This window comes from Micromys minutus (assembly GCF_963924665.1).
Source record: "Micromys minutus genome assembly, chromosome: 23".
NCBI classification, from domain to species: domain Eukaryota; kingdom Metazoa; phylum Chordata; class Mammalia; order Rodentia; family Muridae; genus Micromys; species Micromys minutus.
This window is the reverse complement of record NC_137958.1, coordinates 46713567-46729141: the sequence shown is the minus strand read 5'-3', so window position 1 is coordinate 46729141 and position 15575 is coordinate 46713567. Positions and strand designations below refer to the sequence as shown.

Genomic DNA, 15575 nt, shown 5'->3' with positions numbered 1-15575 from the left:
TCTGTATATTGAAGCATCCCTGCATTCTTGGGATGAAACCTACTTGATTGTGGTGAATGATCATTTTAATGTGTTTTTAAATTTAGTTTGAAAAAAATTTTATTGAATATTTTTGCACTAAAATTCATCAGCAAAATTGGTCTTAAGTTCACTTTATTTGTTGGTTCTTTGTGTGGTTTATGTATCAGAGTAACTGTGGTTTCATAGAATAAATTTGGGAGTGTTCTTTCTGTTTTGATTTTGTGGAATAATTTGAGGAGTATTGGTATTATCTCTTCTTTGAAGGTCTGGTAGAATTCTGTACTAAAGCCATCTGGTCCTGGGTGATTTTTGGTTGGGAAACTTTTACTGACTTTTAAAAATTTCTTTAGGGGTTATGAGACTGTTTAGATGGTTTACCTGGTCTTGAGTTAACTTTGGTATATGTTAGCGATCTATTATCCATTTCATCTAGATTATTTTAGTTTTGTTGAGTATAGGCATTTATAGTAAGATCTGATGATTTTTCAAAATTTCCCCAGTTTCTGTTAATTTTTTTGTTAACTTCTTTTTGTTAATTTGTATACTGTCTCCATGTCTTATACTTAGTCTGACTAAGGGTTTATTTTGTTAATTTCTCAAAGAAGCAGCTCTAGATTTTGTTGATTCTTTGTATTGTTCTCTTTGTTTTTAATTTCAGCCCCAAGTTTGATTATTTTTTGCCATTTATTTCCCATGGGTGTGTTTGCTTCTTTTGTTCTAGAGATCTCAGGTATGCTATTAAGTTGATAGTATAGGATGTTTCTAACGTCTTTATGAAGGCAATTAGAGCTATGAGTTTTTCTCTTAACACTGCTTTCATATGATGATCTTTCTTAAAGATTAGTGATCTTTTTAGCTATGACTGAAGATTGCTTTCTAGTGGATGGGACAAAAGAATTATTTTCAGTCTTTAACTAGTCATAACTGCAACAATAATAAATATTATTTTCAAGTGTTCAGCTCCAAATGTCTGGAGAAGACCCAATGGGCAAATAATTGAAATGGACACACAGTTCACCATAAGAGCCAGGGAGCTGCAGAGCATCTACAAGTGTATCCTGCTGAAAGACCTCTCTCAAGATGAGCGGCTGGATATTCTCCTGACGCTCAAACACACGGTGAAGGTATGTCAAGTTCACTATTAACATAATAAACACGCCATGAATGTGAGTCAAGTTCATCATCAACACAAAGCTCTGCTGGATAATAGACTCAATGAGTTTCTTTTTATTAAGCAATTATATAGCTATTAATAAATGATTTCACACATTAAATTGTATAAACAGCTAACTCATTTTGGTAAGTTTGGGGATAAAAATGTCCGATGAATGAATACTTACCCAAAAGCCCTAAAAAATCTGTGCTATGTTGATGACAGCCATATGCAAATCTGTGAGTCTGCTCTGCAAATAATTTCATAAATACTTTATGATAATATAATACATATTATAGGTAGTATGTTCAAATACATATTCACCTTCATATAGCCACGAACACAACATGTTTTAAGAATAAAAAAACAGCAATTGTTGTCTACAATTTGAATAGTTTTCAGTGAAAAACTATTCTTAGTCATTAACAATTTAATCTATTGTTATTGTGTGTGTGTGAGTGCATGCATGTTACAGTGCACACACAGAGGTCGCAGGATAATTTTCAGGACTGTTTTTCTCCTTCCTTTTTCTGACTTGGGTAGACAGAGGTCACTTCTCTGGCTTCTGTTACACGTGTTCCCACCCACTGTGCCATCCCGCTCTCCCCCTTTTTAGAGGATCTAAAGCCACGTCAATGCAAGTATGCTTGCTTTTCTCTCTCACATACTATTTTCTACTTTTATTAAATGAAATTTAATAAAATTAAATTAATTAAATGAAAACTAAGATAGTGGATGTCACATAGTCTGGATTTCTTCAGATGTTGACTTCCACATTGGTTTGAGTTCAGAAGTTTCTGGAGGCATGCGCAAGTACAGAAAGCAGATGGGAAAACTGTCCTTGCTAGGAAGAGAAAGACTCCAGGGTCAATTTCGGGCTCGTAAAACCGTAGCAATCGAGTTAGATTTACCAGCATCTTGACGTTGGGCCAGCCTTGAAGATTTGTCCGGTGACAGAGCAAGGGGTAGGACTGTTCCCTTGTTTCACTGAATTGAGGGTGTGAGTTTGCCCTGGCAGACTAAACACACCTTCCGGTGCTCCATAGTGAAAGTGGAAAGATGCCTTTCCATGACTCACCATGAGGGGGCGAGTGAGAGCTTCCAGTTCCGCAGTGAAACCCTGTTAGTGCTCATCCCATCCACTGCTTTGGATCAGTTCCTATAACTTGGACAGATGCCTCCCCCCTTCCCGACCCCCGGGAATAAAATTAGAGGAGTGAGGTTAATGAGCAAAATACAGACTCTGCCGGACTTATTGTCACCAAGGCAGCAGCAGATTCCCTGGTGTTTTGTCTTCTACTCATTTTAATGTTTCCTCACCTTGGATTGAGAAGATTTAGAACCCAAATACACAAATGTTTAAAGACACATTACAGAGTTAGGGAATTGGCTCACAGATCTCATGTTTCTCTGCCCAGATAGCTGAGGACGTGCTGCCTTTCCTCTGGATCACCTTTGCAAGGATCATGGTGGTGGTTTAAACAGACTTACGGAAACCTTAGATAGTAAAAGAGAAGCGAAGGTGTAGAGGCAAGAAATGAGAATCAGATTGGGAGAGAGAGAGAGAGAGAGAGAGAGAGAGAGAGAGAGAGAGAGAGAGAGAGAGAGAGAGAGAGAGAGGGAGGGAGGGAGGGAGGGAAGGAGGGAGGGAGGGAGGGAGGGAGGGAGGGAGGGAGAAAGGGAATGTAGGAATACTATCTATATGTGAATTTATTTAGCAATATTTTGAAGAAAGATAAAGATATAAACATAACTCAGATTCTTATTCTGTTGATTCAATACAACCTTACATAAGCTACTTATGTATATGTGTATCTGTCTACTCAAACCTATATTCTAAATATATACTCAAGTGTATATTAATAAGGACAATGAATTTTAAACCTGAGTACACACTAGGATCACCTAGAGTTTCATACACACACACACGCACACACACTCACACACGCACTCACACACTCTCACACAACACACTCACACACACACTCTCACACAACACACTCACACACACACTCACACACACACTTACACACACTCTCTCTCACACACACACATCATAAGTGTGAGTATATAAGACACCATTTTGAGAGCTAAATTAGATATTTAGGCATGAAAGTAGGATTGGTGAAAATGTATTTCTCCAAGGCCCTTCTAAAGTCCTCCCCAGGTGAGGCAGCACCGATTCCAACTCTTGAACTGATTAAAATGACCTCGTATGAAAAAGTATGAAAGAGCATTGCTTATAGCCTCTCTGTGCCCTGTGTCCCATCCAGGTCCCCGTAGTGGGATGGACACAGGACTGCCTTCCTGCTCATGAGCACTGTCCTCAGGCCCTAAGTCTCACTAAGGCTTGCTTGTTCAAACTATCCAGTTTTCATACTTTACTAAAAAGCACCCAGTGGCTGACGGATGTGAGACGTGTGTGAGTAGCTTGGCCGTGTTGAGCAGGACAGTCCATCACTGTGACCTATGTGCATCTTGCACCCCTTTGCCCCTCTTCCTTCCTCATTTTAGACTTCATTTTGTCTCCTCGAAGTAATCGCCAATGAACAGCCTTCCCCCCTCTTTTTTATTGGATATTTTATTTATTTACTTTTCCCTGGTTTCCTCTCCACAACCCCAACCCCATCCTCCCTCCACTTGCTTCCATGAGGGTGTTCCCCCACCCACCCACACACTCCCACCTCCCACCCTGGCATTCCCCTACACAGGGGCAAGAGTCTCTCCTCCCATCGATGCCTGACAGGGCCATCCTCTGCTACTTCTGTGGCTGGAGCCAGGGGTCCCTCCGTGCGTATGAACAACCATTTTTATGGGTGTCTTTCCCTTGGTTTCTCTTAATGATTTTCAGTCCTCTGTATAAGCCTATAAATTTGGTTCAGCATATTTCGTTTCGACCTATTGTGAAATTATTACTCCTTGCATCAGTTCATACCCTGTTCATTGTGCTTACTTACTTTATAAGATTTAAGATTTAGAGCTATCATATAGTTTACTCAGTTTTATAAAATCCTCTAATAAGCCTGTATATCTCCCTATCTATCTATCTAATTTGCTAACCATTTTTTTCTAGTTGCTTCTAACTTTTGGCTACGGAGAACCACAGCTCTATAGATTTTTTTTCTCTAAAGCACCTATGTAAAGAGTTTCTGGGCTACATGTTGCATATTATCAAACTAACTATTTAATACTAATCTGGCCACTAATTGGTTGCGCCAAATTTTACTCCCGTCACCTTTTAAAATGTTTTGGAATGTGGATTCCAGTTTGTTTGGGTGGTAGTTTTAAAAAGAGTGATTTAAAGTAATTATACTGAGAACATTTGTATTTTGTTTAGGAACATGAGTGTAAGCTGACCCAAGAAATCCTAGAACTGGTTGACAGAGAAGTTGACCTCATGATGCGAGGAGTTAAACCACATAATCTCGAAGGACTCAGGAAAAGAATCACAACACTCTTCATTCACTACATCAAAATTCCTCTGTTTAATCCTGAAGTCGCAAGATACCTTAAGGTACTCTACCTATCGAACTGATTTTCGAGATTCTGAGATGTTAAGTAGTGCATTGAAAGATAGTTGAAGTTTGCTTCTGTGTTTTTTTTTTTTTTTTTTTTTTTGCAAATCTAAGTGAGACTGCCCCTCTGTGTCTCCGGGCTTATCCTGTAGACAAACCAAACTCCCCCACTGACCTCTTTGGCATATGAATTTTCAGCCTTGAATTCTTTGCTAAGAGCTGAGTTGACTGTCCAGTTGTGGCGCAGTGTTGAAAGCACTGTGATCTCTCACACCCCCAACTTTTGCACAAACAGTTGTTTTAGCCTGCAGCTCTCGCCAACTCTTTCTCATTTTCAAAACCCGAACTCTTCCTCCCTCTCTCACATGAGGCCTCGGAGAAAGTTCGCCTTTCCATTTCTCCAGCTCTCCTCAGGTGCTTTGTCTGTCTGTTCTTCGGACTTACTCAGCTGTAAGTACTAGTGCCAACCTAAAGAACTACACGTGGAGCTTGTATTTGAGTTACATTATGCCCCCGCACACTAGTACGATTAGTTTCTGTCTGGGGCATACGCATACCTCATTGTTCCTTACAAAGCTGGGGTGACCCTAACCAAGGAAGTAAAAAATCTGTATGACAAGAACTTCAAGTCTCTGAAGAAGGAAATCGGAAAAAGATTTCAGAAGATAGAAAGATCTCCCATGCTCATGGATTGGAAGGATCAACATTGTAAAACTGGCCACCTTGCCGAAAGCAATCTGCAGATTCAGTGCAATCCCCATCAAAATTTCAACTCAATTCTTCATAGAGTTAGGAAGAATATTCTGCAAATTCATTTGGAATAACAAAAAACCCAGGATATTGAAAACTATTTTCAACAATAAAACAACTTCTGGGGAAACCACCATCCCTGACCTCAAGCTGTATTACAGACCACTTGTGATAAAAACCACATGCTATTGGTACAGAGACAGGCAGGCAGATCAATGGAACAGAATTGAAGACCCAGAAATGAACCTATGGTCACTTGATCTTTGACAAAGGAGCTAAAAATATTCAATGAAAAAATGCTGGTTCAACTGGAGATCAGCATGCAGAAGAATGAAAATAGACCCTTTCTTATCTCCTTGTACAAAGCTCAAATCCAAGTGGATCAAAGACCTCCACATAAAACCGGGTACACTGAAACTAATAGAATAGAAAGTGGGGAAGAGCCTTGAACACATAGGCACACGGGAAAATTTCCTGAACAGAACACCAATGACTTATGCCCTAAGATCAAGAACTGACAAATAGGACCTCATAAAATTGCAAAGCTTCTGTAAGGCTAAGGACACTGTTGTTGCAGTAAATATTAAAAAATAGAAAATCAGTTTATCTCTTTACCAGCCCTGAGGTCTCACTCCTCAGGCCCAACCCTGATACGGAGCCACGGGCACCTCTGGAGCCTGGTCCGAGTCACCAGCCCAACTCTTCCGTGCAACTCCCTTCCCTTGGAGGTTTACTACCGCCCATTCTCTGCCTCTGTCCTGGGGTATTTCTGTACCCCCAAATCCCACACAAACACAACTCCACAGCCCCATAGCTTTTCATACAGGTTTATATATTCAACTATCAATCCACAAATCCTCTACACAAGATCGCATCAAATAGACAAAGATACAAACTGCCCTTCTACGTGAGATATTACACCTGTAAAGTCCTTAATGTTCATAGCTTTTTAACACCAACAAATCCCACCTGGGTCCAGCTGGTCCTTGGGAAGCTCCATGTTGCCAGACCTCAGAATTCTCAGCCCTCTCCACCTACCTCGCCCCACCCAGTCACTGGCTTTCCTTTATTTTATTAATTAAAATGGAAAGGTTCAGTTGGAGTCATGTGACTAGCCAGCCCTTCTTGAGAAAGTGGAGTTAACATTAAAATACAAACAGCTTCAGGACAATCTATACACTGTCATTAAGATAAAATGAAAACCCACAGATTGGGAAAGTATCTTTACCATCCTACACCTGATAAAGGGCTAGTATCCAATATATTCAAAGAACTCAAGAACTTAAACTCCAAAGAATCAAATAATCCTATTAAAAAGTGGGGTTCAGAGCTAAACAAAGAATTCTCAATTGAGGAATACCGAAAGGCCGAGAAGCACCTAAAGAAATGCACAACAGCCCTAGTCATCAGGCAAATGCAAATCAAAACAACCCAGAGATTTCACCTCACACCAGTCAGAATGGCTAAGATCAAAAACTCAGGTGACAGCAGATGCTGGCCAGGATGTGTAAAAAGAGGAACATTCCTCCATTGTTGCTGGGATTCCAAGCTGGTACAGCCACACTGGAAATCAGTCTGGTGACTCCTCAGAAACTTGGACATAGTAATACCTGAGGACCCAGCTATACCACTCCTGGACATAAAAAGATGCTCCAACATATAACAAGGACACCTGCTCTACCATGTTCATAGCAGCCTTATTTATAATAGCCAGAAGTTAGAAAGAACCCAGACATCCTTTAACAGATGAATGGATACAGAAATTGTGGTACATTTACACAATTGAGTACTACTCAGCTATCAGAAACAATAACTTTATGAAATTTCTAGGCAAGTGGATGGAAGTTGAAGCTATCATCCTGAGTGAGGTAACCCCGTCACAAACACACATTGTATGCACTCACTGATAAATGGATATTAGCCCAAAAGCTCTGAATACCCAAGAAACAATTCACAGACCTTATGAAGCTCAAAAAGAAGGAAAACCAGAAAGTGGATGCCTCAAGTCCTTAGAAGGGAGAGCAAAACACTAATGGGAGAAAATAATGGGAAAAAAGGAGGAGCAGGGATTGAAGAAAAGATCATTCAGAGACTGCCTCACCAGGGGATCCACCCCATATGCAGCCGCCAAACTCAAGCACTATTGCTCATGCCAAGATGTGCTTACTGGCAGGAACATGATATAGATGCCTCCTCAGAGGCTCTGCCAGAGTCATACAAATAGAGTTGAGGATGCTTGAAGCTCGAACTGAACATGGGGGATCCCAATGAAGGAGCTAGAGAAAGGACTGAAGGAGTTTGCAACCCCATGTGAAGAACATTATCAACCAAGCCCACTATCCAGAGCTCCCAGGGACTAAAACACCAACCAGTGAGCACACATGGAGAGAGCCATGGCTCCAGGTGCATATGCAGCTGAGGATGGCATTGTCTGGCATCAGTGGAAGGAGAGGCCTTTGGCCCAGTGAGGGCACGTTTTCACAGTGTAGGGGCCAGAATTCGAAGAGGACTGAGTCAGTAGTGGGAAGTAATTAGCCCCAAACGGGGAGCTTTATTCTTGATTAAAAAAAAAATACAAACTTAAACTTAAAACCAAGACATTAATCGATCAAACTGTTCTGAATAATTTAACCGTTCTTCAGGAAGATATTGTATAAGGCTATTAATGGGAATAAAAATATCCTCAATTAAGGTAAGCTTCATAATATGTAGCATCCGAAACCAGATGGGATGCATAAACAAAATGTGATAAATAAAACGAGTCATTAAATCATTATTCAAATGACGAATGTTAGGATCAGCTGAAGAAGACATTTTGTCAGTTCATAAGTTTTTAGAGGTTCAGGAATTAAGCCACGACATTCACAACAGGTCGTAAACCTTTCGAAGAAGAAAACTATCACAGTTGAGCTGGAAAGCTACACTTGATTAAATTAAGTGGGGACGAGTGACACCGATGAAGAAAACAGAAGTCACTGAACTAGGAGACCATGTGAGAATTGTTCACAGTGGCACGCGTGGGGACAGAAAGAAAAGCAACGTGAGCACCACGGGGCGTGGGAAAAGTTCAGCGACCTTAGTGTATGTCAGAGGCTCAAATTAGAGAGTGAAGGAAGAAGGAAACATTTTGTTAAATTAATGGCCATCGTTTTTCTGAATTTGATGAACAAACTAAGCCCATAGACTCGGGAGAAGTCAGTGAATCATGACTTCCAAAGCTCTGGCCCGAGAGGAAGAGCCCAGCAGCTTAGCTTCTAAGCCTTGGGGCCAAGGTAGGGAGGGAAGCAGAATTGTCAGGGAAACCTCACAGGGGAAGAGGCAGCCAGACGCCACCCTCTGCCTCTTCCGCTTGAATCCATTTCTTTTCCCCCCATCACACAGGAAACATCTTTCAGTATAACACTGAACGAGATCACTGAGGGCATTGCTTGTTCCCAGTAGTCGATGAGAAAAAAAATATTAAAAAAAAAGTGCTATGTGTTCGTGATTTGATTTTCTGAAGACTCTACCAACATCTGTCTAGCGGCCGGAGAATAGCATGGATTTTTCATAGTTTGACCGGGAAAATGAATCTTGCTTGGAATTCAAGTCTCCCACACAATAGGTTGTTAAAAGAAAAAAAAAATGACTTTTTAGAGTGAGCGATTTCGGAATTAATTTTAAGCAGTCCCCAGGTTTCTGCTTAGTATATGTCTTGGATTTTCATCTTCTATTTTTCTTTCTATTTAGGTCCCTCAAGACCCACTGAAGTTTTATGACAAGATTTACTTTTGCCACAGTTGCCAGATGTACTTGCCTTCCGTAGCGTTTTCTGTCTCAGCCACCTCGCGTCGCGTGTACCGCTGCCGGCGCTGCGTGAACCTGGAGAATGAGACCCAGAGGCGGGAGTCGTTTTTGAAGTACAAGTGTTTACTTCAGCGGCTCTACTACTCAGAAGCCAACTATGGGGATAACTCCCAGATTGCGTTTCTGATGCAGGTATGAGCTTTAAAGGGTTCTAATTATGAAACAGAGCTAGGGCTCAGTGGAGGAGGTTTTATAACTCCTGCTGAGGGGACTCTGTCGCCCTCTTCTGGCCTTTGTCGTTACTGCACAGAGCACATGAAATTTATCAGAGAGGCTCTGCTGCTCTGGGAACCATATTAGGATTTCCTAAAGCAGACAGCTATTGAATTTCTGAGTTTCACGCATAGATCTGTTCTTGGAGTTTACATTCTGTACTACACTCGAAAAATTCACTGGTAAACCGGTAAAGCATGCGAGCTATAAGAGACTAGCATTCAGTCAGGGAATGAGATGTCTGAAATGTCCGATAGCAGATTTCATGTGAACCATGTTGAAAGATGACAAAGTTTGGGCGGTGGCACAGACACGCACACGCGCACGCACGCACGCACACACACACACACACACACACACACACACACACACACACACACACACACACCCTAAAGTCTTTTGAATGCTGCTCCTCTTCAAAATGTACTCATCACGACTTAATTATTTCCCTTATTAATGTGATGATATCTAAACCATCGACTTAGAAGAAAACAAAATGATTGAACTTCTCTTGGCTTGTAGCTTCAGGATATTAAATACTTGACAGAGAACATCTGGGCATCCCAGTCGGCCCTCAGTGCCTGGGGTGATCTCAACGACCTGGTCATGGTCAGGTGGGATAAACACGTGCAGTGGTCTCCCTGGAACTGCATTCTTCTCACCAAGGACGAAAGCATAGCCCATCTCATGCTAGAGAGTATTGAAAAGGTAAGACGCTGGACTTGGCGATTTTAATCTAGCCAATCAGGCCATAGCGGGGCATTTTTAGTGCCCTCTAACTTATCAATGTCAAATTGTTTCTATTGAACCTACAGACAGCTATATGGAGTTGTATGGAGTGACAATAGAAAAATATGTAGATGGTGTGTATTGGGGATGTAAAAATTTACAGGATGCTAAGGTATACTGGGTGAAGATGAGAGATTTGAATATATAAACATCTAGGATCATCTCACCCTTTTCTAACAAGTTCAAGCACATCTGCTACGCAGCAAGTTCTGGGAAGGACTTTGTTTCACTGACGTATTTCTATCCCCTCTGTATCTATAAAAATAATGCTGAAGACCAGGGGTTTGTTTAAGTGTTCACTGAATAAGTTTTGACAAGGATGTGGCAGGGGTGGGGCGGTGTGGGGGCACATCTGGTGGAATGTCGGCTGGCACATCCACCGTGGAAATCAGTACAGAGATTCCTCAAAATACAAGCGATAGAAATATCATAGGGCAGAGCTATGACACTTCTGTGTTTATGTCTGATGGGATCTAAGTCTGAACATCCCAGAGACCTGTGAACATTGTGTGTGCATGTGTGTGTGTGTGTGTATCTGTGTGTGTGTGACACTATTCACCACAGATACCGTATAGAATTAACTTAGGTCCAGTCAACTGATGAATGGATATACAAATACTTGTGTTGCTTGTGTGTGTTAAGAGTTTTATTCAGAATATAATGTTAAGATGAGCCAGACATGAAAAGATGAATAGCACATTTTCCTTCTCCATATGAAATCTAAGGTTTGAAAATAAAAGTCAGGGGAAAAGAGAGGAGGAACTCTTTGCGGGGCGGGGAGGAGTCCACAGCGGCCAGGGAGGCAGAGATGGGAAGCATTAACGGAGTGCATGGCGTGCTTGTGTGAAGACACCATGATGAGATTTATTCATTTGCATATTAATTTGAAAACACAAAGTCCAAAATAAGTATCTATATGCTAAAATTGCTTATTATCAATATATAAACATTGTGGAACCCAGACACCATCCTTTGATTTATTGGCAGGAGTCTGCCTAAAAAAAGTCTTCAGTTGTCAAATCCTATTCATAACGCTGGGAGCGCTACATACAGGACTCCAGTCTTCCATTTGCTTCCACCTAACTACGGGAGATGCCAGCGCCATAAGGCGTGAGTTACTTCATTTCAGAAACTCATAAGATGCAACCTGCAAAGCATTCTGATGAATAAAATTGAGGGAGCCATGAAGTATTCCTAAAGGCTTCCTTGTACACTCAGCCTGGCCCTGCTTCTCTCTCAATTTATTACATTGTGGTATCCTTAGTTCCATGCAAGAAGTTGCTAAAGGTGACTAACGTGGTGGACCAACCGCAGTCATTTTGAACAGCACTGTCCCAAGATGCTGCAGCTGCTTGTTTATTAAGGAGGGGGAGGGAATGATATAACGGGGAAACTAGTTACAGCTTTAGCCTTTCCCAATAATTTTTGAGTTCTAAGAAGCCAGGCTATGAAAAAAAAATTCACTCTAGGGACTGAAAGAAAGCGCAGAAAGCAATCAAAGCCGTGTTAAGCATTATATTTAGTAAACTAAGCTGCTGCATAAATATTTAATCACCGGACGCACAGCCAACACTAGCAATATCATTTCATCTAGGACCCACAATGAAATTGAAGTTCATTCCCAAGGCTGATATTCCGGTTCTTCTTCAATTAATCCGCCCAAGTCCTTTGTGTACCTAATCAAATCGCTGCACTCTCAGATGAAATGTTCCGTTCATGTGCATTTCGAGTCTCCGGACACCAGTTGCTCCGAATTTCCACAAGTGGAGCAGAGACTCTAGTCCTGGCTCCAAACCTTTGCCGCTCTCTAGGGTCTCCAGTTTGTGCCGTCCTGCAAGCGGTACTGACTATCGTGTTCTGAATAGTTCAAGTTTTTGCAGCAAGTCAAAGCATTTCCAGAATTCCCTTAAAACAGACATCAGCACCCTCATCCCCACACACCCCGCACCCAGAAGCAACAACAGAGTAAAGAAACAAACACAACAACAGCAACAACAACGACGACAGCCAGAGTTCTGTTCTGAGAGGGCAGAGTGATGCCCCTTAAGGTCTCATCCATGCAGACGTGATTTGCTAAAAGTCATCTACCTTGTTCCAGTTTCTTTTCCTGTCTTTGTCACTATCAACCTGTGGGGCGCATTTACTCTACATTTTGGAATTTTAGCTTTACTTTACATTTTGGCTAACTATGTGGAATCGGCAACACCTTCTGAGGGTCCAATCCGGAAAATGAACCGTTGCTCCTTTCTGATGTTCCGTCATTGCTCAGAACCAGGGATGGGAGGCCGGACGGCAGTGGTGGTGAGTGTGTGCAAGCTCCAGGCTATTGCACACAACCCTGTCGGCCCTTCTCAGCAATGAGCTATTTTCCTGTCTACTACAGTCTTCTATCACACCTGTCAGAGCTGTCGCATCATTCCACAGTGTGTGTGTGTGTGTGTGTGTGTGTGTGTGTCTGTACATATATAATTTATGGTGCTTCAATGCAACTAGTTAACTAGTTCTTGGTCTGGCTCAAGGTTTCTGGAACACCATAAATACTGAACCATTGCCATGATTCATCTGTTGCCTGCTGTTGCCCAGAGTCAGGGTGATGCCTGCTGCTACTCAGGGTGTCCAGAGGCAGGTCTCATGCAAGCTCCCAGCTGCCGTACACCTTCCTGCCCTCAACGTCTGATGTGCCAAAGCTGGGCTTGACATTTGTGTTTATAGGCTGAGGGCAGGGATGCTGCCTGCACTTTCCCACTGGAGTTCAAGGCCACTGCACACCTCAGAAGGCTCACTGGGACTTTGTGTCCCCGGCCTGCTTACGGAGATTTACACCAGTCATTCTTTACTGCACGTGCCTCTGTTCTGCCATCTTTCCTCCCAATTTTGTGAGCCCACTTTTTAAAAGCACCTTTCCATAAAATGTGCCTCCCCTCTTCCCACTCTTAGTTTTTCCAGAGCCATTTCAGGGCTCTGCATACTGACTCATCACCCTTCAGAGCCTCTGTGGGTCCCTCAGACCCTCCTTGGAGCATGAGACACATAAGCCTTTTTGAGAAAACAACATAAAACTCTTTCCTGTAAGCTTTGTCCCAATGTATGTATGTTTGAATAGGCACATATAAAATTGTTGCTTGTTACATGCCACTGGTATAAACCAAAACCTGGGTACATCCTACCCCATACCAGGTAATTACTGTAAATGCAAAGGGAGGAGAGAAAGAATAAAGAGCTTATAACAACAGTAGTCTGAACAGAGAGAGAGAGAGAGAGAGAGAGAGAGAGAGAGAGAGAGAGAGACAGAGACACAGATACAGACACACAGACACAGACATACACACAGACACAGACACAGACACAGACACAGACACACAGAGACAAACAGATTCAGACACAGACACACAGACAGACACACACACAGACAGAGACACAGAGACACACAGAAACAGATACAGGCACACAGACACAGACATACACACAGACACAGACATACACACAGACAGATACACACACACACACACACACACACACACACACACACACACACACACACACAGAGAAATGCTGAGTCCTGATAGACTTGCAATCAAAGCATCCCAGGACCTAAGTTCTCAAAGATAAGAAGCAAAGTATGAAGAATAGAACCCTAGATTGAATAAACTGATAAGCAAAGATACCGAGACACAGTTATGTTTCATCTGGCAAAATGTCTATGTATGGATTTCCACCAAACTTTATTTTCTTTCATTTGCAGGGGTATGGACGTCTTTTTATTCACAAGATCAAGCACAAACACATCCTGGCTAAAAACTATTTTTCACAGATTCCAGTGCTGGCCTCACTTATACTTGAGGATGATGAAGTAGAAACTATCAGAAGTAAATACTCCACAGAGAGGCCACCTAAAATCATAATAGCCCATGGGGTCAAACCTTACTAGACTGAGGAGTATCTCTGTTTGATGATGAGTCTTGTTGTTCTCTATGAAGAGAGTAATACACAGTTCATGTGACATGGAAAACCACCTATAGATTTCTATTTGTATTATTTTACTCTTAGGATTTTGTTATATGAAAATAAAACTCTGTATACAAGAACCCTTGTGAGGTGGTTAGTAGTCTATAAATTTGATACTAAGATTAATAAAAAGAACATTTTAATTTTACTCATTTTCATGTTAATTTAAGAAAAATGCTTTATAGTCAAAATACATCAGTGAAACAAGACCTTGGACTAACCTTCAGCGAAAGTATTTATTTGACATATACTTTATGAATATGATCATTCTCTATACATAAGCCTGTATTTTGATACACGTATTTGAATATTTTACTTTTATTGTCTACTTTTACCTTTTAACTGCATAATAAAGAAAAGAAACTATAACAAACAAATCTGCATTGCATGCCATGAAATAAGGCTAAGAGTGGGAATGTTATCTTAAGCGCTTCCTACAGGGAAGTGTTGAGATTCTGTAAGAAGGATAAACTTGACCATCAACTGTCTACTGCTTCTCAACAAGCCAAGCAATGACTCTGACTCTGTATCTGTCTGAAATTTGTGATGATGATTGTATCCAGAGGTCGCAAGCTTCAAGGAGAGCTTATTTACAAAAAGGCCCTGCTCTAAGACATATGGAATGTAGGGAAACAGAAGGAGTCAAGGGCTATGTTTCAGATAGACGAACTCTATTGGAGAAGCCAAGGAACTCAGAGAGAATGGAAAAGAGATGAGAATATCATGGAGAGGACTATCAACCAGCCTGAAAAAGAGCAACCAGCCTAAGATGACCTCAAGAACTAGAAAATAAATCCCCAGTCTCAGACCCCTTCTTTGTTTCCTATTGCCTTCTCCATTTGGAACCAGAGTGGGGGAAAATCAAAGTTTACATGGCTTTAGAGGGAAAGGCAGGGGGGATAATGGTTGAACAGATATGGAGGGCTAAATAGAAAGCCTCGGAAAGAAAAAACAACTGAAAGTGAGGCTATAATTCAAATTAGCAAAATTTCATGTCAAAGCACTATAGAAAACATATTTTTTAAATTTCTATGTAAATGATGTAGAAGTTCAGTAGAAGTTGCAGAGTAGTAACATTTTTAAAAATTAACCATGAGAAGAGTTCACAGAGCGGTATTTTATAATGATTTATACAGTAAAATATGAAGTTAAAGATGATTCAAGCTGTGGTGGTTTGAATATGCTTGGTCCAGGGAGTGGCACTATTTAGGGGTGTTGACTTGTTAGAGTAGGTGTGGCCTCATTGGAGGAAGTGTATCATTGTGGGGGTGGCCTTTAAGACC

General features: G+C 41.3%; 1 protein-coding gene across 1 annotated transcript in view; it reads left to right on the top strand.

The window, feature by feature from the left end:
* The window catches only part of IQUB (IQ motif and ubiquitin domain containing), a gene marked incomplete at both ends in the record, with an annotated part of 49600 nt that extends 35385 nt beyond the window's left edge, over window positions 1–14215 (top strand). Inside the window, 5 exons of the mRNA XM_080936518.1 lie at window positions 975–1145; window positions 4512–4688; window positions 9169–9417; window positions 10021–10206; window positions 14030–14215. Of these exons, the coding sequence (XP_080792644.1) occupies window positions 975–1145; window positions 4512–4688; window positions 9169–9417; window positions 10021–10206; window positions 14030–14215 (969 nt within the window). The remainder of the gene's footprint in view (window positions 1–974; window positions 1146–4511; window positions 4689–9168; window positions 9418–10020; window positions 10207–14029) is intronic.
* Window positions 14216–15575: the final 1360 nt, after the last annotated feature.